The sequence below is a fragment of the Sphaerodactylus townsendi genome, linkage group LG01 (genome assembly GCF_021028975.2).
Source record: "Sphaerodactylus townsendi isolate TG3544 linkage group LG01, MPM_Stown_v2.3, whole genome shotgun sequence".
Lineage (NCBI taxonomy): Eukaryota > Metazoa > Chordata > Lepidosauria > Squamata > Sphaerodactylidae > Sphaerodactylus > Sphaerodactylus townsendi.
Window position 1 is genome coordinate 95,201,865 of NC_059425.1, and position 26,238 is coordinate 95,228,102.

At 40.3% G+C, this 26,238-nt stretch overlaps 1 protein-coding gene across 1 annotated transcript in view; it reads right to left on the reverse strand.

Annotated features, from left to right (window-relative positions):
- The window catches only part of FNDC1 (fibronectin type III domain containing 1), a 108,749-nt gene that overhangs the window by 7,131 nt on the left and 75,380 nt on the right, over positions 1 to 26,238 (reverse strand). Inside the window, exons 11-15 of the mRNA XM_048487933.1 lie at positions 25,847 to 26,197; positions 19,699 to 19,764; positions 17,819 to 17,962; positions 14,337 to 14,567; positions 13,075 to 13,183 (exon numbers count right to left, since the gene is read on the reverse strand). Coding sequence (XP_048343890.1) covers positions 13,075 to 13,183; positions 14,337 to 14,567; positions 17,819 to 17,962; positions 19,699 to 19,764; positions 25,847 to 26,197 — 901 coding nt within the window. The remainder of the gene's footprint in view (positions 1 to 13,074; positions 13,184 to 14,336; positions 14,568 to 17,818; positions 17,963 to 19,698; positions 19,765 to 25,846; positions 26,198 to 26,238) is intronic.

Here is a 26,238-nt window from a genome sequence, read left to right on the forward strand (position 1 = left end):
AATTGATGGTATCTACTAAAGGCAGAAACAGTTGCTCTGGGTTCCACTGAATTAAGGGAATACGCATTGCATTATTGGCTATCTCTGATTAGGGTTTCATCACAAAGTGTTGCTTGGCACTAAAGGCCTGGGAAACGGACAACAGATACGCCACTAAACTTTCCCTTCTCACTAGACACAGTGTGTAACAGACTTCCCTCTGTGATGCACCTGTGAAGATGCCAGCCACATATGCAGGCGAAACGTTAAGAACAAGATCTACCAGACCACGGCCACACAGCCCGGAAAACCCACCACAACCAGAAGCAGGTGAGTTGGGGGGGGGGGGGAGATAATGTAAACATGGAAATATAAAATGTTAAAAAATGTTCTACTCTGAATGATGCCTCCCCTCCTCACATCATTGGCAGCTGTGATGTTGCAGAATTTTCATATACACTAACTTCTGTCCAGGAAAGAAGTTCATTAGCACTAAAGACTCTTTCATACATTGTTAGTTAAATTTACATTTATATAGGAGACGACATGCAGTTCTCTTCTTTCCCATCCAACAGGGAGAGCTGTGTCAAAGGCCTCCCATTTGTACAATGAGGAACTGATTACACAGCTCCAGACCACAGATCATGAGTTCTGAGGGAGGAGTCCGAGTTGCAGCCGAGCAAACACTTTGTAGCACATTCAACAAAGACTCCAGACACCATAACAAAACCTGTGTGTTCCCTTGAATAATTAGAGTGCTGTGAAGGCAGTTTTGTGAAGACATTTGCTCAAGCAGCAGGAATCTCAAGTAAAACAAACAGATCACTGCAACAGCTCGATATTTTGGGCAATAGCACCCAGTCTAATTCTAGCGTGAGAGGTGATGTTTTCAACAGTTGGATGTTTTCCAACACAAGGGGGAAATTATGAGAGCGCATTAAGTTTGTATGGAAAAGACAAAAAAGGAAGCATTGCAATGCTGCTTGCTGATAAGAAGAGAATATCCATGATATAGCAGGATGTAACACCATCCATCAGCAGTCAAGGAAGAACCCTTTCAATTTCTAGCAGTACAAAAGCATTTTGAGCCTAGGAGAAATGTCATATATTAATTTAACCTCTTTAAAAATGCAAGTAGGATCAGCTGAGACCAGCATGTTGCCAGATCCCACAAAATCAGAGCTTCATTGCTAATGAAGAAACTCCAATACAACTGCAAATCATCCAACCACAAGAACCTGAGAAAATGTATAATGTAAAAGAACAAACAAAATATGATTATACCATTACATAAAAACAGTGATAAAGCAGGTATCACAATGAAAGTAGTAGATGCATAATTTTGGCAAATGGCCAACATTTTACCACCAAAGTAGAATAATAAATTAAATAAATAAATAAATAAATAAATAAATGTGCAGAAGCTGCAGAGGGATAACTCATTAGGCCAGAGTTTGCAAATACTCCACACACAAAAAAACTCCAGACAACATCACACATCTCAAAGAGATGAACAGTCTCAATTCAGATAGAGAGTTCCTCAAAATTCATGCCATAAATACAAAAACAACAAGCTAGTTTGATAAATGTGTATTTGTACCTTGCAAAATAACTTGTAACTTGGAGTTCTGCCTTCAGCAAAAAACTAAATGCAAAACTAACAGTGGCAAAACAGGTTATAAAAGCACTGATGTGGACCATACAGAGCATATAGTAAGGACACATATGGATCCCCTCCTCCTTCAAAATGCTAAGGAGGGAATCAAAATAGTAAGGACACATAAGGAGGAAATCAAAATAGTAAGGACACATATGGATCCCCTCCTCCTTCAAAATGCTAAGGAGGGAATCAAAATTTTCCAGGACTACTAGCTAAGCCTAGCGTTTGGCTCTGCACAGTCTGCTGCTTCCGAGCCCACATGGTCTTCGGAGGTAGTAGAATATTTCAGGTTTGGGTTTAATAGACCTGAAAAATTTCAAATTCCTCATAAAAACCCTGGTATGGGGATTTGCCGGGGGGGGGGGGGGGGGCAAAATTTTCCAGGACCATAAAACCAAAACTTACCAGAAAAAATGGTGAACACCCTAGTTCAAAGTGCAGATTGATTTAAGAAACTGTACAGATCTTATGGTTACATTGTTTAGTTACACATTCTTAAGCCAACATAGAATGAGGCTGTTATGTTTGACAGTCCCCTCAAATGCAGAAAGAACCGCAGCAAAGATTTTGCCTGACTTATACAATATGGAATGGAATATGCAGCTCTAGATCATGTCAGCAAACTGTGAGTGGAGTGACAGTAGCAGCCTAAAGATGGTGCACTGTAGCATGCTCAATAAAATCTTTATGATTCCCTGAATAATCAGGAAAGTATTTGAACACCTTGCTAGATTCTGTGCTTTCAGTGGTGTACGCACACTATTAACACAAACGACTTGAAGATTTTGTGTTTTTTCTCATCCAAAGGCAAGCCTTGCCCAAAAAATGGCACTCCCTAAAACTACGTAAGTAACTGGCTTAGACACGAAAAATAGCACCCAAACTTGGATTATTTCCCTTTCAGCCTCTAACTAGGTTAAGACTATATTGTACAGAAAATCTAATAACATTACTGTTTCAATTGCTATGGAAGAAGGTTATAACTAAAACTGGAGACAGACAATTGAGTTTGTTTTTTTAGAAATCTCAAGATTATACAGGCACTGTGTGCTATATATACAAAGGAGGAGCAGTGGTAGAGGTGCTACTTTGCACACAGAAAGTCCCAGATCCAATCCTCAGTTAAAAAGGAGAACATAATATACTGATGATGTGAAAGACCTCTCCCTGAGAGACTAGAGAGCCACTGTCAGAGCATGATACCAGGCAAACCTTTGGTCAGACAAGGGGGGCATTTTTGCTGGAATCAGTGTCCTATCTGTCATAATTTTGATATCGTGTAAGGGGCTTCAGACAATGCCTCTCCTAGAAGCACAGCTGATCAAATCTGCTTAACTGCCTAGCCTTGAGATTGCACACTTGGCTCTTGTTCCACAATGAATTTGCAAATGAGAGCGAGGATCTCATCAATGAATCTGCTGCATTGCCCTGCATCCTTTTTCCTAAACATTGATTTAATCTCAGTAATATTTTGTTCCACTATTAAGGATCATCAAACCTCCAGAGTTACCTTGGTTTAATTTCATCACAACAGACAAAATGCATCAAGACTTGGGACATCCCTGTTTTAATTTGAGGCCATTTATACATACGTGGTCTCTTTCACTTTGACTCTATGTTTCTTTGGCTTTCTTTCTTTCTTTCTTTCTTTCTTTCTTTCTTTCTTTCTTTCTTTCTTTCTTTCTTTCTTTCTTTATTTATTTATTTATTTATTTATTTATTTATTTATTTATTTAAACAAACTTATATACCGCCCAACCCCCAAAGGGCTCTGGGCAGTGAACAACATAAAATTCAATACAAATAAACATAAAATCAAATATCAGTTAACCACTAAATACATAAGTTAAAAGCTTTGACACATGGATACACACGTTTTTGCCTCTTCCGCACTTGCCTCACTGTCAGATCAGAGAATCCCCACAGTTCCTGAAAGCTCTTTAAATACAGCTTTTCCCCCTCTCTTCTCAAAGAAAGTGAAGGAGGTCACCATGCATTAAGATTCCCTTGGGTTTTCTCTCTCCTTCTTGCCTTCCCCTGCCCATCCCACAGTAGTTCTTCTCACTCTATTGGCCACCATTTCAGGATGATCAAAAGATTTGGGGAGGTCCACCAGCTGGCTTATCTTATTTCACAGTATTGACAAGAGAGTAAAAAAGATGTATAAATTCAATGCCGTTAAGTCTATTTTACCATGCCTACTGGACATACAAATGCTAAAAATTTCAACTTGTAAACAAGACTACATGACAACCATATGTTATGGTCTTCAAGCATGATAGTACATGTACAATTTACCCTTATACCCAGGCAGAAACAATACCATGTACAACAGCATGAAGACATTTTCTCAAATATGGCACCTTGCTTAAGCTATTCAGTCCATTATTTAATTTAAAATGTAGGATTTGTATCTCACTAATGTATTTTGTTTCTGATCTGCTTTAATTGGTTATGACATACAATTAACAGTGAAATTCTTGCGGGGGCCAGTTTCGTGGCAGCTGGGGACGGAGCCGCCACCTCCAAAGAGAAGTGGAGAAGCACTGAGAAGATACAATAGAATATGCAAAGATGGTCCAAACTAAAAAAAAATCATTGTTAGGAAGAATTTCCACTGTAAAAATTACATTTTTAAAAATTTCTAATGTTACCATTTCATATACAAGAAAAAGCCTTGAAGGAATGTCAGAAACAGATAAACAAGTTCTTAAGGAATGGCAAAACGCTAAGAATCAGTTCCAAAGTTTTACAAGGTAGAAAAAAGAGGAGGACTAGCAGTACCTTATATTAAACTATATTATCAAGCAACTGGTCTAGAAGAAAAAGAAGAGTTTGGATTTATACCCAACCTTTCTCTTCTGTAAGAGACTCAAGTGGCTTATAAGCTCCTTTCCCTTCCTCTCCCCTCAACAGACAACTTGTGAGGTAAGTGGGGCTGAGAGAGTTCCGAAGAACTGTGACTAGCCCAAGCTCACCCAGCAGGAATGTAGGAGTACGAAAACACACCTGGTTCACCAGATAAGCCTGGATGAGGTTTCTAGAATATTTATATTATAGCGTTGTTCAATATTATTGCCAGGTTAATCAGATATTGCATATGGTTTTTATTATTAGAGTATTATTATAAGATTCATTATATGATTATTATGCTATAATGTGTGTTAATAATAACCATGATTACTAATTGCATATTGATTTTTAGATAATATTATGTGTACAATTGTAGTTTTCTCTTTTAATCTTTAAAACTAATTCTAACTATTGTTTTGATTCCATTTTCACTTTTCTGTTCTCTTTATTCATATCTATAAAAATTAAACATTATTTTTTAAAAAAGACTTCACCAACATTACTTTACAAGGGAAGTTTGAACAGACAGCCAACCATCATGGATGCCTAAGCCTAAGGGTAGAAAGTTGAGCTAATGAAATAAAATTATGTATCCAAAATATCATTCCAAATCCTTGAACAGACATTTTCATCAAGTCATTATTCAGGCTTCATAGTAATAGTGATGAAGAAAGAAAAAAGGAGAGTTAGGGGAAAGTTGCCATCATTCCCTGTTTATAAAGCTATCAGGAGGCACCTTGCTAGCCTTGGTCTGATCCAGCAGAGCTCTTAAAATATTCCTCCTTCAAAGTAATACTTAAAATGCTCAGAAAAAAATGGCATACCTGCTGGAACTCTCCAAGGCTTCCCTCAAGATTCTATGAAAATCATGATTTTGCTATGGGAATCCATTGGCAGAAGGTACTTTGGCAACAAATCCTAGCAAAGGAATAATTAAACTTTATAAGAGAAACATGCTGTTTTAAATCACATTCTCCTCCCTATGTTCTGAGGGAAAGGAGGGTACTTGCAAGATGCCCATGCTAGGATTGTATATAACATTTAAACAGAGCCCTGGACAGGGGGGAAAATCCAGGGCAGGGGTTAGGGTTAACAGCCACAAAATCAGATGCAGAAGCTATACTGAGTTGGAAGCCAGGAGTTGAAATTATGTGGATGTCCAGAGCGGAATACCAGAAAGAGCAGACCTGAGATGACTATGAGCTGTAAGGGAAGCAAAAGTCAAGAAAAACAATAGGAACAAGCAAAATACAAGGACCAGCAGTGAGAATTGTTGACCTCTTACTGTTTCCAGGGGGCTGTGCTCATAAGCAGATCCTCTATGAGAGAGTGGCTTATAGCCACCAGAAATGGATTAACCTGCAGTCTCAGGTAATGCGCAGATGAAGCAACAACCTCCCAATTCTAGGGTCACCAGCACAAACCCCTGAAGGTCCTGAGACAGGAAAAAGTTGGCCAGAAGGAAGGAATGTTTATGCCTTCTTTTGCCCACCAATTCTCCTCTATGTTTCCAAGGCTACATATTCTTGTCCCCCCTCCTTCGACAGTCCTCCAAACCAGAAGTAAACTCATTTAGAGGAAAAAAGATGGGGAGGGCAAGTTTGTGTGGAAAGGTCATTAGGTACAGGAGAGGTAAAATACTTCTCCCTTAGACTCTTTGTCATTGCACTCCTGTTATTCAACATCCAATTCCACCACAAGATATCTGGGGCTCCAGGTAGAAGTTGGGCAAATCAAGACCAGTAGAGTCAGGGTGGAGAATATGGCTTCCTGATCTCGGTCCTTTGTCAGTGAAATTTGGAATGATAGACTGCCTTTTTAAAATATTTTGAAATATATTTTAATTTACTTCCACTGCAGTGGAAAATATCTCAAATCTTTCTCCCTTTCCAAGGTTTTCTGTCCTGGAACAAAAAGCAGTAAATACTGTATTAAATGTATCTTATGAACAAGTGTGAAAGAATAAATTTCCTTCAAAACAGATCACCACACAACAATGTAGAACAAGTAATGGATTTGCTGCAACAGCTTGATAATATCCCAAGCAACAGTGTCCTAATATTATTTGCTCCAGAATCAAGATGTTAAAAACTTAACTCTGTTTTGGATTTAATTACTGTTTCTGAAATACAGAAAAGTGATCTCATATCACCAGAAAGAAATATGGGGACTTGGAATCTTATCCAGTAAGAGGCAACAGAATCCTCTAACCATCATTTGTGGGTTGTAAAGTACATGCTAAAATATAATTAAGAGTGTGTTGATTTGTGTATTTTTAAATTAACAAGCTTTTATTCAAAGATCCTGGCTTTTCCCCCATTATAGGCTAGTTATACTGTCAAAAACAATTTATAGACAGTCTGTCTCATGTGGCCAAAAATATGTATATAAAAAGATTTCCCTGCCAACTAGAAGATTGGCCAGGGCAGACTGGAAGGAAAAAAAGGTCCTAGAAAAAACTTCAAAGTGGCCCTCTTGCAAGCTGATGGTAAGGTTTAACGGCTCAGTCTAGTAGGTCAAAGGTTAAAAAGTGCCCAGGGGCAGAGGGAAACAAAGTGGTTGCATCTTCACCTGTGCAGAATGCAAGGCTGGGATTTTATCTCACTCCAAATAGCTCGGGACAGTATATATAATTCTCTCATTCATTTTATCCTCACCATTTTGTGAGCTAGGTTAAACTGACAGAGAAAAAGACAGAGCAGCTGGCTAAAGGTCATGAAGCAAACATCATGCAGGAATTTGCCCCACATCTCTCGGCTCCTAGTCCAACATTCTAGCCACTACACTACACTGACTAACACATTTATAGATGGGAATTAGGACAGAACGGTTTGCCTAAGGCCATCCAGTCTGCGCGTGGTGAGATGAGAACTCACTTCCTTGCAAAATGCCATAAGATGCAAGAACAGGCTGTGAGATTTCTACCAAGATAGTGACTTGTCACAACAGAAATATTTGGTGACCATATTTAAGATTTCACATAGTCACAGATGTCATTTCTTAAACTCTTTTTTTGGCCATTTTGTTTGCATTGTCTTCCAGTTTTGGTTAGTAGTGCCTTCAAGACCAACAAGACTTTTGGGGTATAAGCATTTAACTCCTTTTGTCTGATTTGACTCTTGGATGTTTATACCCCAAAAATCTTTTGGACTCTAAAATCTAGCTATTGGACTCTAATTACAAAATAGTATGTTAGAATAAGGCTATGAAGAAAGCTTAGCAAAGAGGATTTTATATAATAATGTGGAAACATTGAGTTCGAACATAGACAATAGATTTCTAATGCATAAATTCTTTATCTATTTCAGTGTAACTGTATAAGAGGTTCGCATGATCCCTCAAGAACTAGATTAACATTTGATCAAAGACTCCTCACAGGATAACTTGGATAACCTGGAGACCATTTTGGATGAAGATCAGGAGGCTCAATGGACACCTGAAAGTACCAGACCCCTTTTGGAATCAGAACCTCTGGATCCTGTAGAGTCCCAGTTGAAACATTTGCCCCTGAAGGCAAGCTCCAAGTGATGAGGTCAATGTGCCAGATTCCAGAGTAGCCTTTCCACTGCTTTGCAGGCCCAGATCCTAGACTACCCTGGGTTCTCCCAGCACATGGTGGGAGCAGCACAGACCAGTCCATTAGATACTCACCATGAAGGGGCCTTCTGGAAGGCAGGAGGACATCGTTCTGGGTGTTTCTCACCATTGCTCAGGGAGGCAGGAAAAAGAAATTGTCACTTCCTGTAGAGGCTTGGAATCTTGCCCATTGCAGAAGGTCTATAGAGGCTATGAGAACTCCCATCAGTTTTGCTTGGGAACAGCAGTGAGGAACTCCTGACCTGGATGACCGCTGACACCATCCTCGTATCTTCTGTATCTTTTCCTTTGTAAGGAACAGAGTGTTCCTTGTTGTGTCTATGATGACTCCCAAGTGCTCCATTCATTGAGATGGAATAAGATTCCTCTTTTCCTTTTTGACCAGGAAGCCGTGGGCCCATAACGCATGCATCACCCTCATGATGCTTCCTTGGAGTTGGACTGGGTTAAGATGTTGTCCAGATAGGGGTGGATGTGTACTCCCTTTTGCCAGAGGAGGACGACTGGAACTAGGAGCAGTTTGGAGAACAACTTGGGAGTGGTGGCCAAGCCGAATGGCAAGGCTCAGAATTGAAAATGCTCTTTTCCCATAGAGAATCGCAGGAAACATCTGTGCCTGTGTAGAATTGGGACATGCAGGTATGCCTCAATAAGATCCAGAGATATCAAGTAGTCTCCCAGATAGAGCACTTCCACTATGGTGCATAGGGATTCCATTTTGAATCTCCGGAGCTTGAGATATCTGTTTACTGTCCGCAGATTTAGGATCACTCAGACTCAGGATCACTCTCCAGTCCCGGTTCTTTTTGGGAACTGTGAAGAAGTGCGAATCTTCCGCTGGACCCCTGGAGATACCACCTCCTTGGACCAGGAGTCAACATGCTCCCCCTCCCAGTGGTCCTGAAAGTGGAGGAGGCAGCCACCAACTGGAATGTTTGCGGAGTCAGGATCTAGGGGGGGACATCCTGTCTGGTGCATTTGTCAAATGTTCCCTGGGAACAAAATTCACCATGCTTCCGAAAGGAGCCCCTGGGTTGCCAGGATGAGCTCTTGCCTTCTCTGGGTTGCCTGGGAAAATACCTTTGGAGGTGAAATGTATTCTGGTGGCATTGCCTGCTCCTATCTGCTCTAACCACCCTTGGTAGGGCCTTCTTTTTATCTTTAGTTTCAATTAGGAGTTGATCCAGGTCCTTCCCAAATAGCATACCTCCTTGGAAGGAGCAGCCAGCGACAAGAGATTTTTAATGGGTATCGGCTTACCCAGTCCTAAGCCAGGTGTTCCGTCTGGCTAAGACTGCAGATGCCATGGACCGTGCAGACAAAGACAATGCATCGAGCGTAGAGTCTGCTATGAAAGAAGCACCCATTATAATAAGATCTAGCCCTTCTTTAATGGTTGTCTCTTTGGCAGGAGGAGATCTATAATGTGGTGAACCCACACCAGGATGACCCTAGCCACAGTGGAGGCTGGAGCTATGGCTTTCATTGCTAGAGCTACAGATTCATGAGAATGTTTTAGAACTGCTTCTGATCGATCTACTGAGTCCCTGAGGGACCCTTCTCCAACTTTGGACACCAGGATATCAGACTGAAGGGCAGCTCCAGGAGCATCAACCAAAGATGTCTGTAGCATCTTATCCACCAATTCTGGAACTACATACAATTTTTTGTGCACTGCTGGGCTTGAGCATCCATCGGATTATGCAACTCAAGGGCTGAAATCGTTTTAGCAATTAGGAAGGGAGGGTCTTCCTGCTTAAAACATCTAAAGGACTGATCTGAGTAGGATTGCTGTCAGAGAAACGGTTTACATCTGGGAATTCCTCGTCCTCATCCCCACTGTATTCCTCCTCAGGGGGGAAGGTGATGGGGGAGCTGTGATCTGGGATAGTCCCTAGGCCATCAGGGGCTTGAGGAAATGAGGGTCTGAGAAGAGGATGACCAGTAGACCTGGACTCCCTCTCAAGTGAAGTGTGTGGCCTTTTGAAACGTGGATGGCCAGTAACCCTGGCTCCCCTTCCCTGTCAATAATGACCCAAGTGTTCAGCAATGGGAGGGGGATGGCCAGTAGCCCTGGCCTCCCTGCCCTGACATGTCATTTCAGTCATCCCTGCCCAGATAGTATCTTGATAGCTGGTTATCAAGGGGAGGAGAGTTGCCAGTAGCCCTGGCTTCCCTCTCCTGAGGATACATTGTTAGCTGGTCGTGAATGGGAGGAGAATGGCCAGTAGCCCTGTCCTCCCTGCCCTGATGGTACCTCTCCATTTGTTGCACAATGGAATGGCTTAAGAACTCCACAAAGTCTGTTGGGCAGATTGAACTACAGTCAAATTGATTGGGATAGGCTTGGGGACTCAGTTTCCCGCTCCCCCTCCAAACCGGAGCTCTCTTGCCTGATTCCTTCGGAGTTACTAGAGACGTTTTGGAGCAGCTGTTCAGTATTGGCATGCTGCCAAGGTCCAGAGGGGCCAGGTTGAGTCAGTTTCTTTGCGGACGTGAGCTTCGCTTTCTTTCCACCTTTGATGGCAGTGTCAGTGTGCTTGCATTTACTTTTCTTTTTGGATGCAGCTGAGTTCTGTGTAGCGGCCAGCTCTGATGGCTCCTGTTGGGATGGATTTTCCAGCACGCAGCTGGGAGTACCCTCCCCCAGTCCTCAGTGCCTGAAGGCAAAATGGGGAAGACTCTGTTCTTTGTCGCCATGCTCATTGTCTCTGCAGCTGAAATTGAGACAATCTCCCTGACCGGGGAGAATTCCCTGGAGACCATTCTACCTCAGAAATTTTGGCATGAAGGCTACCTAGCCTAATCTAAGCCCATCAGAAAACTAATATCTACCCTATCCAGGAGGACAGGGAGGGCAGAAGAGTGACACAGAGAGAGGAACAATGAATACTTAGAAGTAAGAAATTAGATAATCCTGCTGGAGGAGTCAGAGAATCTGTGCACTCCCTGTAGAGGCAGGAAAAATACTGGTAAAATGGAGTCCAGAGCTTCTACAGGAAGTGACTATTTCTTTTTCCTGCCTCCCTGAGTAAAGGCGAGAAACACCCAGCAATATGTCCTCCGCCTCCAGGAGAAAGCAGGCCCACAAGGAGGGCACTCAGTGACACTGAAGCACGAGACTTGTAACTCATATTCCAGCTACTGAGTCTTTGTTTGAATCAAGTCAATTAAGTTCTTGTAGCCTGACAAGCCTCACAAAGCATAGAGTTTCTATGATGCAGAGCTCTTTACAACATCTCAATTAAACTTACTGTGAAAGGTTTTCCTAAATGTGAGTTGCCAGGTAGCTCAGCATTATGGTCATGCAAAAGAGATCTGCCACAAAATTGTCAAATAAGAATGTGCAAATACAGCAGAATAATAAAGGATTAAATCCAAAGCCAAACCAATGAAAGGTTTTTGGATTTCACAATGCACTCAACATCTAAAAGAACGTGTGAAGTAAAACAGCTACTTCAGCTTCCTCAGATTTACTTCTACCAAAACAATCCACATTTAGCAAGAATGTATACATCCCATATTAACTACTTTATTCAACATCACAACATCCATTAGAATGAAATGAGAGACTCTTCATAATACACACATAATGGTGAAAACAGTTTTAATTTAGTTTAGTCTTTCAGTTTATGCCTGCCCGATTACAGAAAAGTTGCCAATGGCTGAAGAGCTATTTGTAAGTCACAATTTATATGCAGCCTTTAAGTTTAGAAAACACAAAAGACATTGGTTGATGATGTACACCTTATTTCTATGCCAAAGAAAGCATCTACAACTCAACCCATATACCCCACATCTTTATTTCTCTACTAAAGTACATAATGGAAACCAGTTGGCTTGTAAAGAATAGTGTGACAGTAATAATCTCTAACTGAACTGATTTTAAAAAGGCAAAATGCTCATGATGGAGACTTCAATAAACCCAAGGGGCCATAATATAAAGCATCATTTTACAATCTTGTATCACTATTATTGTGTGAGTAGGTTAATAAACCATGATGTGCTTTGTCAAGGCTTGATGCCTCAGTGTACATTTGCTCATGAACTTCCTACAGTGTGGTGTGGTTAAGAGCAATGGACTGTAATCTGCATGTATAGTCAATAAGAAGCTGTGACCTATTCCTCCCCAACTTGATGTGTGCATGGTTCTTCTTCCACTGCCTAACTCCCCTCCATGCCCCTGGGTCCATAAGCAAATCACCAGGAGAGTGTCGGATAGCAATACAACTATTTCAAGTAAAAAAAAACCAGAGTCCATCAAAATCTTTACATGCTAACAAATACGGAAAACAAAACAATGGTTCACAAACTGGAAATGGTCAATCTATATTCCAGTTCCAAAAAGGAGATGTCAAACACAAGGCTGAATCTAGGGTGTGAGGAGCAGAGGTGTAAAGGGGGAAACGCACCCGGTGCACCGGTGCACTGGTGCGTCCTCCGGCTCCTCCCGCCCCCCCAGAATGCCTTCACCACACCCACATAGGGGCGCGCACCCAGTGTGTTGCCCCCCTGTCTCCTTGGAGCTACGCCTCTGGCGAGGAGAAAAGATGCCCTGGGTGGCAGGCAGAGAGGGGGGGGCAGAAGTAGGGGAGGCTCAATTGCCCAGAATAGAGATTGTTCATTCTGAAGGGTGCACACTCCTTTCCCCTGCTAGAAGGTTGGGGAGGTGAAATTGTACAGAAGAGATAGCTCGCTCTGCAGCACACATGGTCAATTTCCCCAAGGAGGCTGCTGCTAGGAGGTGGGAGAGGCTCAATTGCCCAGTAGAGATGGCTCATTCTTTAGTGCATGCCTCATTCCTTCGATTAAACTGTTATTAAGAGGTGGTGCAGTGTAGACAGAAGGAAGAGGTTGTGGGAGTTAATTATGCTTTTATCCCTCTTAAAATATTGGCAAATTGAAGTACTATAACAGAGCTACACAGTTTACTTATTAGATCATGCTTTTTGAAATCAATTGCATAATTAAAGCAAAACTGGTACCTTGTGTTTGGCTTCAGATTTTCAATGGGCAAATGGGTACTTCCTGCAGTCTTGGTTGACCATTTATTTCTGAGAAAGTCATCATAAGATGCACTATAAACTAAATATCCTGCAAAGAAAAATAAACAATTTATCACTGAATCAAACAGGCTTATCCATTCAAAGCAGCATTATAACCTCAACTAGAAAAGTGAAGGAACCAGCACTGTCTAATCGTCAACTTGATGAGACAACAGTGCACTCCTTTCCAAAAATCAACACAGGAATTTTTTTTGCAAAGTAAGAAGTTCCATTTATTAGGAAAATCTACATTGGTGACAATCTGGAAGCCACTATGGGTGGTTTTTTTCCAACTTTAGTCTGAGAGAAGATCGACACCAGCCCAGGTTCACATGCAAGAATCATCCGATGAGAATTCTACCTGCTCATACCATTCACAACTTACAACAGATATGAACAGGCTTCTCACTCGGGAAGTAGATTATTGTGTCTGTATTACATTATTTCCTCAGTATTTGGCTTCAAGTCAAAGCACCAGATAGTTTCCCTTAAACTTGTGAGCAAGTTGGAAATTATCAACCCCGCAAACCAATTCTCAGTTGGACAAACCCATTTCCAGAAGGAAAGAAATGAAATTAGGAAGGGGCCATGTGGTATTGTTAAAATAGTAGCAAGTTTTAAAAGGCCAAGTAATAATACTTCGGAGGTCAGCAGCCTTGAACTGCTCTGTAAATATACATAAGATCAGGTTATACCACATGTGTTTATATGTGGAGATGATGGGTTGCTTTGCAATTGAAGTAATTATCACATATTTATCCTGCTCATCCTCCAGGGAGTTCAAAGTTCTCTACTGTTTTCAAACAGCAGTCCTATGAGGTAGAGTGGATAAATTCAACCATAATTATTGTTGGCGAGGGCTGCTTGGTTTGCTTCTGAAACATACTGACAGCCTATCGGACTCTGAAGAAGTCATATACATTCCCTTCTATAGGAGAGGCCAAAGACCATAAAATTCAGTCTCTAAAATTAGCTCACTGTGCCACTATGAGCATTAGACATTAGTCCTCCATATCTAACTAATATACTTATACTCACAAACCAAAAATAAAAAAATGAAATAAAAAATTAGTATGTTCTATTGACAGAGTTTACATTTTTACAACTGATGACATTATTTTTTTCTATACAAATGGAATTAAAAATACAACCATTAACAAATCAATCTATCAGTTATTAATTGAAGTTTGCAGTATTTGTACCTGTTACCAAATCACCATGCATAGGTTTAGCCCAGTCTACAATCACAAAGGAATGGCAGCCTTCCACAGCTACTATAGTGATATTGTGAGGGGCTTTCTGAGGATGCACATTCATATCTTGTAGGCCAGCAGGGATGATTTCATTCAGATTTTCTACTTGGAAATGGTCTAGAGCCTCTGTCAATGAGCAAGGAGCTGCCAGATCCTTGTTCAGATAAATAACATAAGGAGCTGGAAGAGATACAGAAATGAAGAATTTATTTCAGTTGTCTGTACAAAGGCTTAATTTTAATCATTTTTTTAAAAGCTTTCAAAAATCTACAGAGTACTGAAATTACGAAGTCAATAAAGTATGCATTTGATTTTAAATACAATAAATTGAACATTTATTTTTTGGACTTTGAACTTACATACTTCTTTACCATTTTCTAAAATTTTCAAATCTAAAAACCATCTGGAAAATTTTATCAAATTTTTTTGCGGATTTTAAATTGTTAAATTATTATGTTATGTTATTTTATTCTGTTGTTCGCCACCCTGAGCCCTTCGGGGGAGGACGGCCTATATATGAATGAATGAATGAATGAATGAATGAATGAATGTCTAGAGAGGTATTAGACCAAAAAATTGTCCACGTTGCAGAACTACCAGTATGATAAATATCTGTTGCAATTTAGCCTCAGTCTGACTATGTCAATAGGAGAGAGAATAATAAGTGATGCATTTCTAGGGTGGCTTCACAATGCTCAGAAGCAATACTTGATTAAGCCAGTATTGACACTTATACAGAGGATAAACATTTTGTTCCCCCCATCCAGCCAAAACTAACTCTTTTGGGGGCATTCTCCCACCCACATTTTCCATCTTGGAGGCAAGAGGGGTATGTGGCGGAGCAGGGGCGGGGACAATGGAACTCACCAACAGCACACTACAGGATCAAATTAAAGTACCTATTTATTTCTGAGAGTCATAAATATCAAAGGGTTTGGTTTAAAAATATATGGTAGGCAAATATGTAATTCTAGGTATGATATTTTAAATGAAATTTGGAAGGTTAGGAATCACAGTCGCAACCTTTGGGCTGTAATATGCTAGACAGCAGTCAAAGAAATGCCTACCTATAATCGCAGAAATGCCTACCTACAATCGCAGAAATGCCTATGAAGACCATTCAGTCTTCATAATCTCTGATCATTCAATAACTGTATCCATAGAGGATATTTGTCCATTATCTGAGAAAGGAGCCCTATCTAAGGGATCACGTCTTTCTTCCTTAGTTCAAGCTACCTGAAGCTAAACAAGGCTGGGTCTGCTTGCTAGGATACCAGAAGAATACTTAAGCAAACATTATTAAACCTGACAAATCCTCAAAGAGTTGTTCAGCACCAAAAAGTGTAAATTATTAATTAGAATTCTGAAGACTCAAGGCAAAAACGGTTTGAGTCGCATGATCAAACATGCTACTAATTTTATAACAAATATATCTGATTCTCAATATAGGCATACTTAATCCAGAGATTGGGGCTATGGACAGACAAGACAGATAAACCTGAGAAAAGCCTCAGGTCTGAAATCTTAAACAAAATATGCTGAGGAGTTAAGACCTTCTGAAATGATAGAAGCAGCACTTGTAGCTTTAAGAAATGAATGCCTATACAATAGCCATTGTTGCAGTTGCTAGGCAATGCTAGGCACATAAAAAGGAGATTGAGTGGTGCGAAGGAGAGAAGGAAACAGGGGCTGATTACACACTGGTGCTCTGTCCCTTGCTGAAGGGAGATTCTCTTTGGGGCAGAGCTTCTGTTATGGACACCTTTCCCGCCCTCTCACACTCACTGCTGGGAAGATCCCACAATCTCAGCAGTTTGTGAGAGCAAGCAAAGAGTGACCTTCACAGAGAAGGCAAAAGAAATGGCCCGACATTATTCTTTGCTTCAGGCATTTTTGCTCCACCCTGCCTCCCTCACTCTACTTCCACCCTCCCTGATGATCAGGAGGGCGTTTTAAAACTCTATTTCAGCTTCAAGTATTTGTACCTTATTAGATCTATCAAAATACTGACAGATCCCAGCACAGGAAAATCAAAATAACAAGCCTCTTTCTTCTATGGCAGCAGCAGCAGCAAGAAATGTATGTGCATGAGCGTATGTGGAGGCGGAAGGGGGGGTATAAGTTGTAGGACACATTCCTTTTTTCAGCAGTGTGTGTCCAGGGAATTGCTTTGCTTCTTTCATCTGGGGGTTTTATTTTTGGAAAGGGGATACAGTATTGATATAATTGAAATAACAGCAATATCAATATAACAGTAATTTAAAGAGCTTTAACAAACCCAGCAATCTTGCTATTACGGGGCGTGATGAGACCTTTGCTTTTAAGAATGAGTTCATGTGCAGAGTTAAGAGAACCAGGAAAAGCACAGACCTGGGAGAGTTCAGCAGGCAAGCTGTGGATCAGGCAGTGAGTGCCTCCTTGAATGTGAAAACCCATTACAACCCCACTGCGCAATGAACAGCCCCAAGGTATGCATTCCATGCATAATGGGCCAGGGAAAGAAGAAATAGCCAGGAAGGGGGAGATACAAGGATAGTGAAATGCTACCCAGCAAGTCCTTGCTAGCTCCCCACTGCACAACAAGGCCCACACTGTCCTGCTGACCAGCACTGCACATAGTACCCAGATTTTTCCTGGGGAGGAGCAGTGGCATAGCACCAATGGGGCCGGGGGGTGCAACACCCCGGGAATGAGCCAGTACAAAGGCATGCCCGGGGTGTGGAGGGGAAATGGAGGGGTGCAAGGTGTGCGCGTGCCCTGGGCGCAGTTCCCCCTCGCTCCGCTCCTCGGGAGGAGTTACCAAAGGAACAAAGGGCAGAAAAGCTGAAGACTGATAAAGATATGAATAGGGTTGGTCAGCTGGTGACTGGGAAGGAAAAAAGGAAGGAGGAAAAGGAGAACAGCTATGGGGGCTTGCGGGGAAGGAAAACAGTAAATATTGGTGGAGGAGAAAATAAGATGCCCCTCATGAGTACTTTCGGGTCCACCACTTGTTCATTCTAAAAGGCAATCAACCACCAAGTTTACTATCAAGGCAGATAAATGGAGCAATCCATAAACAAGATAGGAATATTTTCCTAATATTCAGGAGATGATTCAGGCTTGCAGAAAAATATTAAGTCATAAAGAAGTAAAAAATACCAGTGAAGGGAGAGCATGCTTTTCAGAATGCTAAGGACAACTGAGAGTCTGAATAAAGAGCAAAAAGGGAAATATAACCGGGCTGTAAAGGGGGAAAATTATTCATCTTCAGAAACCAGACAGATGATGGGAGGATGCTCCTACAGTACAATATGCAGAGCCTTATCACCATCCCCAAACAGTTTCACATAGTACTTTGTCATCCTTAGGTATATTTCAAATGAAGAAAAAGGCAATCAAATAACACAGAAGACAATATATTACTTAGAAGAAGCAAGATTTGAACTTACCACTAAAGCGTTTTTTCCCAGCAGCATCATATTCTGACAAAGGATCAGAACCAACATGGCTGAACTCTGGAAAGCCAATTTCAGGCAGTGCTTCAGTAGTGGTAGTGGTGGATGGAGGCAGAGTGGTCTCAAAAAACTCATAATCTAGACAAAGAAGATGAGAAGCATAAATTCTTATTAAAGTAGTATAGGCTAAAGCGTGTAAGGTCCAAAATACTTCTGCCAAAATGCACTCAAGGATTAGGACAGCTATTAGTCATCATTTCCCCAACCCTATCAGTACTCTATTCCCTAGAATTCCAATTGGAAAGTATACTAGGCATCAAAATGGATCCTTTGCTTATGTGATAAGTGCAGATGTGGGATCCAGCAGGTTCTCACAGGTTCCCAAGAGTAGGTTACTAATTATTTGTGTGTGCCAAGAGGGGGTTACTAATTGGTGATTTTGCCACGTGATTTTTGCCTTAGTTACACCCCTCCTCTCAGCAGTAGCACGCAGAACTTGAAGCAGTCTAGCAGGAGGTGCACCGGCGTGCGTGGCAGCCTGCGCCTGCGCCTGCGTGCATTTGTTTCCCGCCCAAGGACCGGCGCACTGGCTGTGTCCTTGCCACAGCCCTGCCCAGGAATGCCCCGCCCACAGAATGCCCGGCCACGCCCCTGTCATGCCCCGCCCAGCCCCATTGGCGCTACGCCATAGTTTGAATCCCATCACCACGGGAACCTGTTACTAAAATTTTTGGATCCCACCACTGGATAAGTGTGTCCATTTTGTTCCTTAAACAGTTTCACATGAGACAAACTTTGAAACCCTTTAATAAAAACAAATGATCAAATGATACTTGCCATAAACAATGATCAGGAAGATAAGAAGTTGTCTTTCATACTACATGACAGACTTAACATAGTATGAGCAAAGGATAGTGGCTAGAATTCAACTTAAAATTGCTGTTTCTAGTAAGGTACTTTTGGATTAATGGACAAAGTGTTGGCCTTAGATTAAGAATACCAGAGACCAAAACATTTTTCAACCATGAATTTTACCAGGTGGGCCCTGCAAGTCAACAGCAGCCTAGTCAATCAGGTACAGCTGTAAGAATAAAATGAGATCACCTCTATAGACACGACTGTGCACTCTTTGAAAGTTGGGCAGGACACAACCATGGTAAAAAAATATTGACTAGGAGTGTGCAAAAACAATTGGGGAAATTTTGAATTAGGGTATATTGAGCCTGAATTCTTTTGGGATTCCCAAAGTTTTATGAATATTTATACCAGTATCAGTTTTTTCAGGAATCAAAAAAAGTCGTCTCCATTATCACCAATGGGGAAACCTCCTGGGACTCTAGAACAGCTGTTTTCTAAGGCAAAGGTACCAAATTTGCATTCACAGCTGCTGGTGACTCTCCACAAAAAAAAAGTTTGGTGAATATTGGTTCAGCCATCCCCAATTAGAAGAAAAATGGGGTCCCATCGCTTTGGACCCCCTGGCCCAACCTTTACCAAACTCAGGGATTCTTGTAATGAGAGCAGCTACACTACAAAGTTGGTGCCTACACTTTAAAAAACAGTTCCCCACCATCCAACCCCATAAAAATTCCCCATAGGTTATAGTGGAGAAGTGTGAGTTTGGCACATCAGTTTTTCTTCTGTTAAAAGGGGTTGTATCCAGCAATCCCAAAAGAATCCCCCAAAAGCCAGATTCTTCATCTTTTGGGGGTGAGATTTGTCAGCTACTGTTTAAAGAGGTCATTTTTGAAATTGCTTGGGTTAATCTTTCAGACCCCAGGGAATTCTTGGAAATAGGTTTCTAAAAGAGAACAAGAAAGGAATGTGATCCATCATACTTTTTTTTAAAAAAAAGGAATGTGCACTATCATTACCTTCCTCATAGACCACATATGACTCTGTCGTCACTCCAATATCAGCCTCATGGCCTGAGAATACATCTGCAGAAGGAAGATGACATCCAAACAGTTAACAGACTCTCTTGCCCCACGATTCCATTCACCCCTTTTTAAATAAACCATCAACAACAAATTACTTATATTGTAATGAATTAAACAATAACAGTCATTCTAGATATGACTCCCTTTGAAATGAGGAAGTTTAAGAAACATTTGAAAAGGAAACTGCCCCCCTCCCTCCGCCCCAAATAGCTGCAGTGTTAGTAAGCTTCTGGGGACGATTAACATCAGCTATCCAAAGTAATGGCTTTGTTCACAGCCTATCATACATTGCTACTAAATAACAAGCAAAATTTAAGCACAAAGATGTGCTACATAAGCATAGTAATATGTATTTCAATAGCCACAAAACTGTGAATAGGGATGTGGATATTCACTACACCAGCTCACATTTGTTACCCGTGCTGGTTGAGTTCTACATGCTGTGATGTCCTTGGAATTGATGCATGCATGCACATGTTGCGACAGTTCATGCCTTTTCTTTCCTTCAGATTATGAATATGCACATGTGTATATGCACATTGATTTGAACACTGCTTCAAAACACTGGTGATACAACATAATCATATTCGAATTCCTTTTCATACTGTGTTATAATCAATGAATACACATGATTATGCATACTAGTAATCTTTAAGGGGGGAAAGAACATACCCTGAGCTGTGGCGAATTGCACACATTCAGCAATCTCAGCAATTAAGAACAGAAATTAAGAACAGAAAATGGAACATTGGTAAGGTCAATGGTGTTGTACAATTGGTAATTTTGAACTTCAAAATCTGAGAGAAATTATGAAAGAAGCAATCTTGCACTTCTGTCTTTACAACATGTAGGAGTTCGGCTATATCTATTACAGAGAGTCAAGGATAAAATGTCAGCAACAGGATATTTTTTCCTGTAGGAATGAGTTGGGATCATATTTTATGAGGGTCAACAAAGGTTTACACTCAAAGATGTAATTGTGGGACGTTTTGGAGTCAAATCTGGTAATCCCACTCATTCATAATGAAGTCTTCATCTATCAGTACAGTCCCATTCTGGGTCATATACTTGACCAGAACAAGGGCTTTTTCTATCATGGTCCCAACCTGGTAGATTGCTGTATCTGAAGAGACTAATGGCCTGCAGGACCCATCTAGGTTCTGAAGCCATCAAATGGCATTATTCCTCCAGGCATTCCATTGAGGCAATCTTACAGTGCCTACCAACAGCTTATCTGTAGTGCCAGAGTGCAAAATTACATTTCTATTTGCATTTCTATTTCTATTTTGTATTGTATTAACTTCTCAGTGCCCTGATTGCTGGGGAAAGGGTGGGATAAAAAGCAAAACAAACAAACATACATTTGTGTCCTACGTACACAAAAACACAGATAGTTAAACATTACACATTTTAAAACATCATTTATATATCCTATCCGCTAGTTGTCCAGCTGATTGTGTTTACATTCTGACTATATTACCAGCTAGAAATATTTATAATGTGATTTTCTAGTAATATTTTATTTTAAAAGACTTCATACATTTTATTGATGGCTCTTCATAAAAAGGAACTAGTCAACTGCTAGAAAAACACTATCTGCCATCTTCTGCATGATAAAAATAGGATAGGACAACATATTGAACAACCTAAATCTTTCATGTCAAATGAATATATGAATATATGCAAACATTATATGTAGTGAATATATGTAAACATTATCTGAAAAGTAGTGCTGGTTCTGGATATAACCACTATCAATTCTCCAGTTATATATTTCAGAATTGTAAAACAGCATCTTAAGGAGTATAATTTCTATGTCAAAGCAGACTTTGGAGACAGTAAAACAGTTAATTCTGAAGCCTTATGGAAAAGCATCACCAAGTTTCCTTCTTAAGAACACATTAAAATCACATATTTTCATCCATCAACTATGCATCCATCCATGTGGCAGAGTTGCAGAATATCTAACGGGCAGCAGTCCAAGTAATTTTGAATGTAGTAAATTCACAAAAACCTCTAGCTTTACCAGGAATGCCTTGTTTTGTCTTTTTATTTTTTAAAAAAAATTAGAAAAGCCAGGAAATCTCTGAAGCTCAGATATTCAGGAAATTTGGAAAGATCAGTCCTTTAATACTTTCAATCTTATTACTGTTCCTCAAGTTTATAGGTCTGTATTTTCCAGAAACTTGATACCAGCAGTTATAAAAATGGCCTATAATGGCTTTGTTGACTATAGTTCTTCAAAGAGGTGAGCCATCTGGAGTTTCTGTGACACGTGAACTTGAGTTACCCATGTATTCTCTAACTTTATATAATAATTGAATCTGTTAAACTCATCTCTGTAAATCCTATGGGGAGGAAATTGAACCAAAAGTCAGTAGGACCCACAGCATCATTTTTCACACTATTTTTTCATGAGCCTGTTGGAAACAGATGAAGTTAATGTATCATATTCCAAAGAAATAACAGTGCATTCTTCTACTGAATGTGCTGCTACATTTTTCGACCATGAGAGAATATTCTGGAATTAGGAGATTTATATTCACTCCATGCAGATAATATGTATAAAGGAATTCTGTATGCTCTGTTCAGACTCCACTTAACAGAGATCAAAAGTATTGCTTTCTCACGGTGCTGTCCCTGTTTCAATCCCTGATTTGTCCATCAACCAATCAGCCCATGTCAGTGGAATGGGAGAAGAAAAAAAACACTCGGAGTCTTCATGAAAATACCCATAACGTTCAAAGCAGGATGTAGCAGAAATAGTGCAGGCCTTCCATACTGTCCTTCAATATTTCCATCTGAATTACTGGTAGAGTCATCCATGAAATCTTGGACTTTCAAAAAAGCCCAGCTGTTTTTATGCAGTGCACCAGTCTCTATAGATTTGCTTTTTCTATGAATGATATTGTGTGAAGTGAAGTGCAGTGCTAGGACCAGAGCAGCTGGAGAAAAGGTAACTAGAAAAAAAGTAAAGAAAGAAGAATTAGATTTCAAAATATTATTTAAGGAGAGAACCTAAGCACCCTGACTTGAAAGTGAAAAAAGCCTGATTTGAAATCTAGGGATAATTTCATTCACAGTTGTTTTCATTCTCCCTTTCTAATACAGAGAAAATATAAAAGAAAAATGCCTCCAAGACCAAAATGGATCCCTCCATAAAACTTGGATCCCTCATAAAATTTTGGAACAGAACCTCAAATAAGAGAAATGGGAAATTTGAGAGCTGATTTGCAAGACATTAACCAATGCCGAATGCGTTACAAAGAGATCTTCTATTAATTCTAATATCTGTATATTTTGTATATTATAAATATATCAAAAGAGCACTGGGACTGCTTCCCATACAATAATATATACTTTTTCAGGACAGTGAGACTCTAAATATACAAACGTGTATAAACATATATATTATCTCCTGCTTTCCCACAAATTATTGTTTGAAGTGGCTAACAATTGGGGGGGAGGGGGGAATCATCATAATAGAATCAAATAGTAATAAAACTAAATTAACCTGAATCAATTAAGCTAAATCTGTTTGCCCAAATAGACTTGGAAAAAATATTCTGTCCCTTTAACAGAGGCTAAATATGTAGCAATCAGCAGATAAAGTTTTCCATGATAGGAAGGGAAATAACATCACTGGTAAGTAACATTCCATTAGTCCTCTGTTGAAGAGAGAGAACCTTTTTCCCTCTGGTAGTTGGCAACCTAGTAACTGTGCCACAGATAAATCCTAGCAGAAATATTTCAAAAGAACAACTTGAGGGGGGTAGTTAATCCAAAAGCATGGCAGAATAAACCCAGCTTGCCTATCATCAAAGCATCAATAGTGAAGGCATCGGATAAGCCTCCTGAGATGTGCTGCTACAACCAACATTACACACTCTCAGTAATGAAACTCCTTTGTTCCTCACACTTAGCATTGCAGGACCAGAAAGAACTGACTGCGAAATAAAAGTATATGATTAACATTACTAATAATTATGTTTGTGTTTCAGAGAAATATATATGGTAGGCACATCAAGCGTGTGCAACGGGACAACTTTCTTTTCTAGTAGCCATAATTTTTATACCCCCCTCCCCACTGAGTCACTTCTTGTGGTGAATCTGGAAGAGATTTTAAAAATAGTCTACAGTGCATCATTGAGAGGAAAATAGCAGAACATGCATAACAGAATTAACTGGATCAGTGATAAGAACAGTTACAAACAATAACTCACCTGGTACAATTCTGTGGGGGACAAAATACTGGTCTTCTAGTTTTCTTGCCAAATTTTTCTTCATGCTCAGTGATAGCTGCCTAGCCCTTCTGTATAAGCTTCTTCTCCATTGTCCTTAGTAACTTGGACGCCACTCATGTTATTTGATAATAAATTCAGTTACAGTGGTTGTTTCTGTAAGGAAGGTCTGAAAGTATTTCATCACCCAACTGCTAAACACAGGTGGCCATTTTGTAATGTGATTCTCCACAGTGACAATATTTATATTATCACTGATACAAGTGGTGACAGCATAATGCATATTTAGAGCCCCAGCAATCTATTTATATGATCACAAATGGCAACCAACGAACTTCTCAAGGGTCTATGTCTATGACTATAAGCCCAATGATTTACCAAATGGCAATAGACCACAGTGTACATATAAAATGTTAAGAAGGTCAACTATGCTGTACAGTGATAAGAAAATCTATTCTACACAGTGAATTTTTTAAAAAAATCTTATTTCTAAATCTGAGGGAAATATGTTGATTTTCCTTACCACTTGGCCATAAAATACAGACAACCAATTTAGCAAGTGCTTAAAGGCATGCTATGATGATTTCTCACATGGTAAATGAATGTGGAGATTGGCACTGCACATTATAGCAACAGTGGAGATGGATCAGCGACTGTTTCAGATGGTGCTCTGTGATAAACATAATGTGCTGTCTAAGAACATAAGAAAAACCCTGCTAGATCAGACTGGTGAAATAGTCCAGCATTCTGTTTCCCATAGTAGCCAACCAATGTAACAGGGCCAAGAAACAGAAGACAAGGAACTCCCTTGCTGTTAAGTCCTAGCACTGTTATTCAGAGGTTTTCTGCCTCTGTATATGGAAGTTCCCTTTACTCACCTTGACTAGTAGCAACTGATGGAGCTATCCTCCATGAATCTGCCTAAGTCCCTTTTAAAGCCATCTATGCCTGAGCCTATTACCAAGGACCCAACTACACAATATGAGTGATGCAAATCAGGCCAAAGACCCCCAGCCCAACTTACAGACACATGTATGATCAGTGAACTCACATTACAAAGTACTATGTTGCTCGATATGTCTCAGGAATGCCGTGCTCAGGAATGCCATGCAGGAGGAAGAAGGGCTTCAGCTTTCCTTCCTGCACCATTTTCCCAAGCAGAAATAGCCATGGTAGGACCCTGCTTGCCCTATTGTCAGGCTGTACTGGTTCCCAGTCACATGATACAAGTACATGTGCAGCACGCCTGAGCACATCATGCAGCAGAGAACTTTGGAACGTTAGTTCCCAGGCCACACATGTGACTGCAATTTGGGATGGAGGACTAAGCCTAAGCCTTTGTTCAACTGTCCACCAATAGAATTAAAAGGCTTCACATACACTAGAAACAAATTAGACACAAGGCCATGATTTAACAAGGGATGAAACGTTCTTCACAATGACGTGTTTTTGTTAAACAAATCAGAACCAGGATGTCCTTTCCCCATTTCCAAATACTGACATATTACATGGTTTAATAGTCTACATCTGTCCTTGATTTTCTGTCTCATTTGCTACCAAAACAAAAACAAAACAAAAAAAACAAAAAAACCCACATACACTCACCTATCGTAATATTTTCACTCCTGCAGTGGAAAGCACATACAGCTGTGAAAGACTAAAGGCAAGCTGCTTCTTGCTTTTTTGACAATGAGAACTAATTTGAGGCATCCAAATCATCCATCTACCTTCCCATGTTTCCAATGCAATATCAGAAATATGAAAGGCCTTTCCCGTTTCACAATTTTTGCTGCACAGCCTCCATTGCTTGTTAACTAATTAGCTTAAAAAATTGGCAGTACCTTCGGAGTTGCATTCAGGCAGTCCATTAAGGTCTACTACAAGATTTCCTTCATCATCATACTCAGCAGAACTGCCAGGGGGACATGTAGGCAATGGTTTCTCTGTTGGTGGCTCAGTAGTTGTTGGCTCAGGAGTGGTAGTAGTACTTGTAGTAGTGGTGGTGGTGGTAATAGTAGTTGTCCTTGTTTTGGATGGAGTGGTTGTTTTTTTAACCATTTCAAGACCGATCAGTGGCTTCCCCCCAAGGCTTATTATTGGTTTATCCTGTGCATTTGCCACAGGTTTGCTAAACCTTCCATTTCCAAATAAAGGCAAACCATCTGGACTTACTATTGGAGCTCCATTAAAATCTAAAACCAACACAAAAAAATGAAATATTATTTCAATTAAT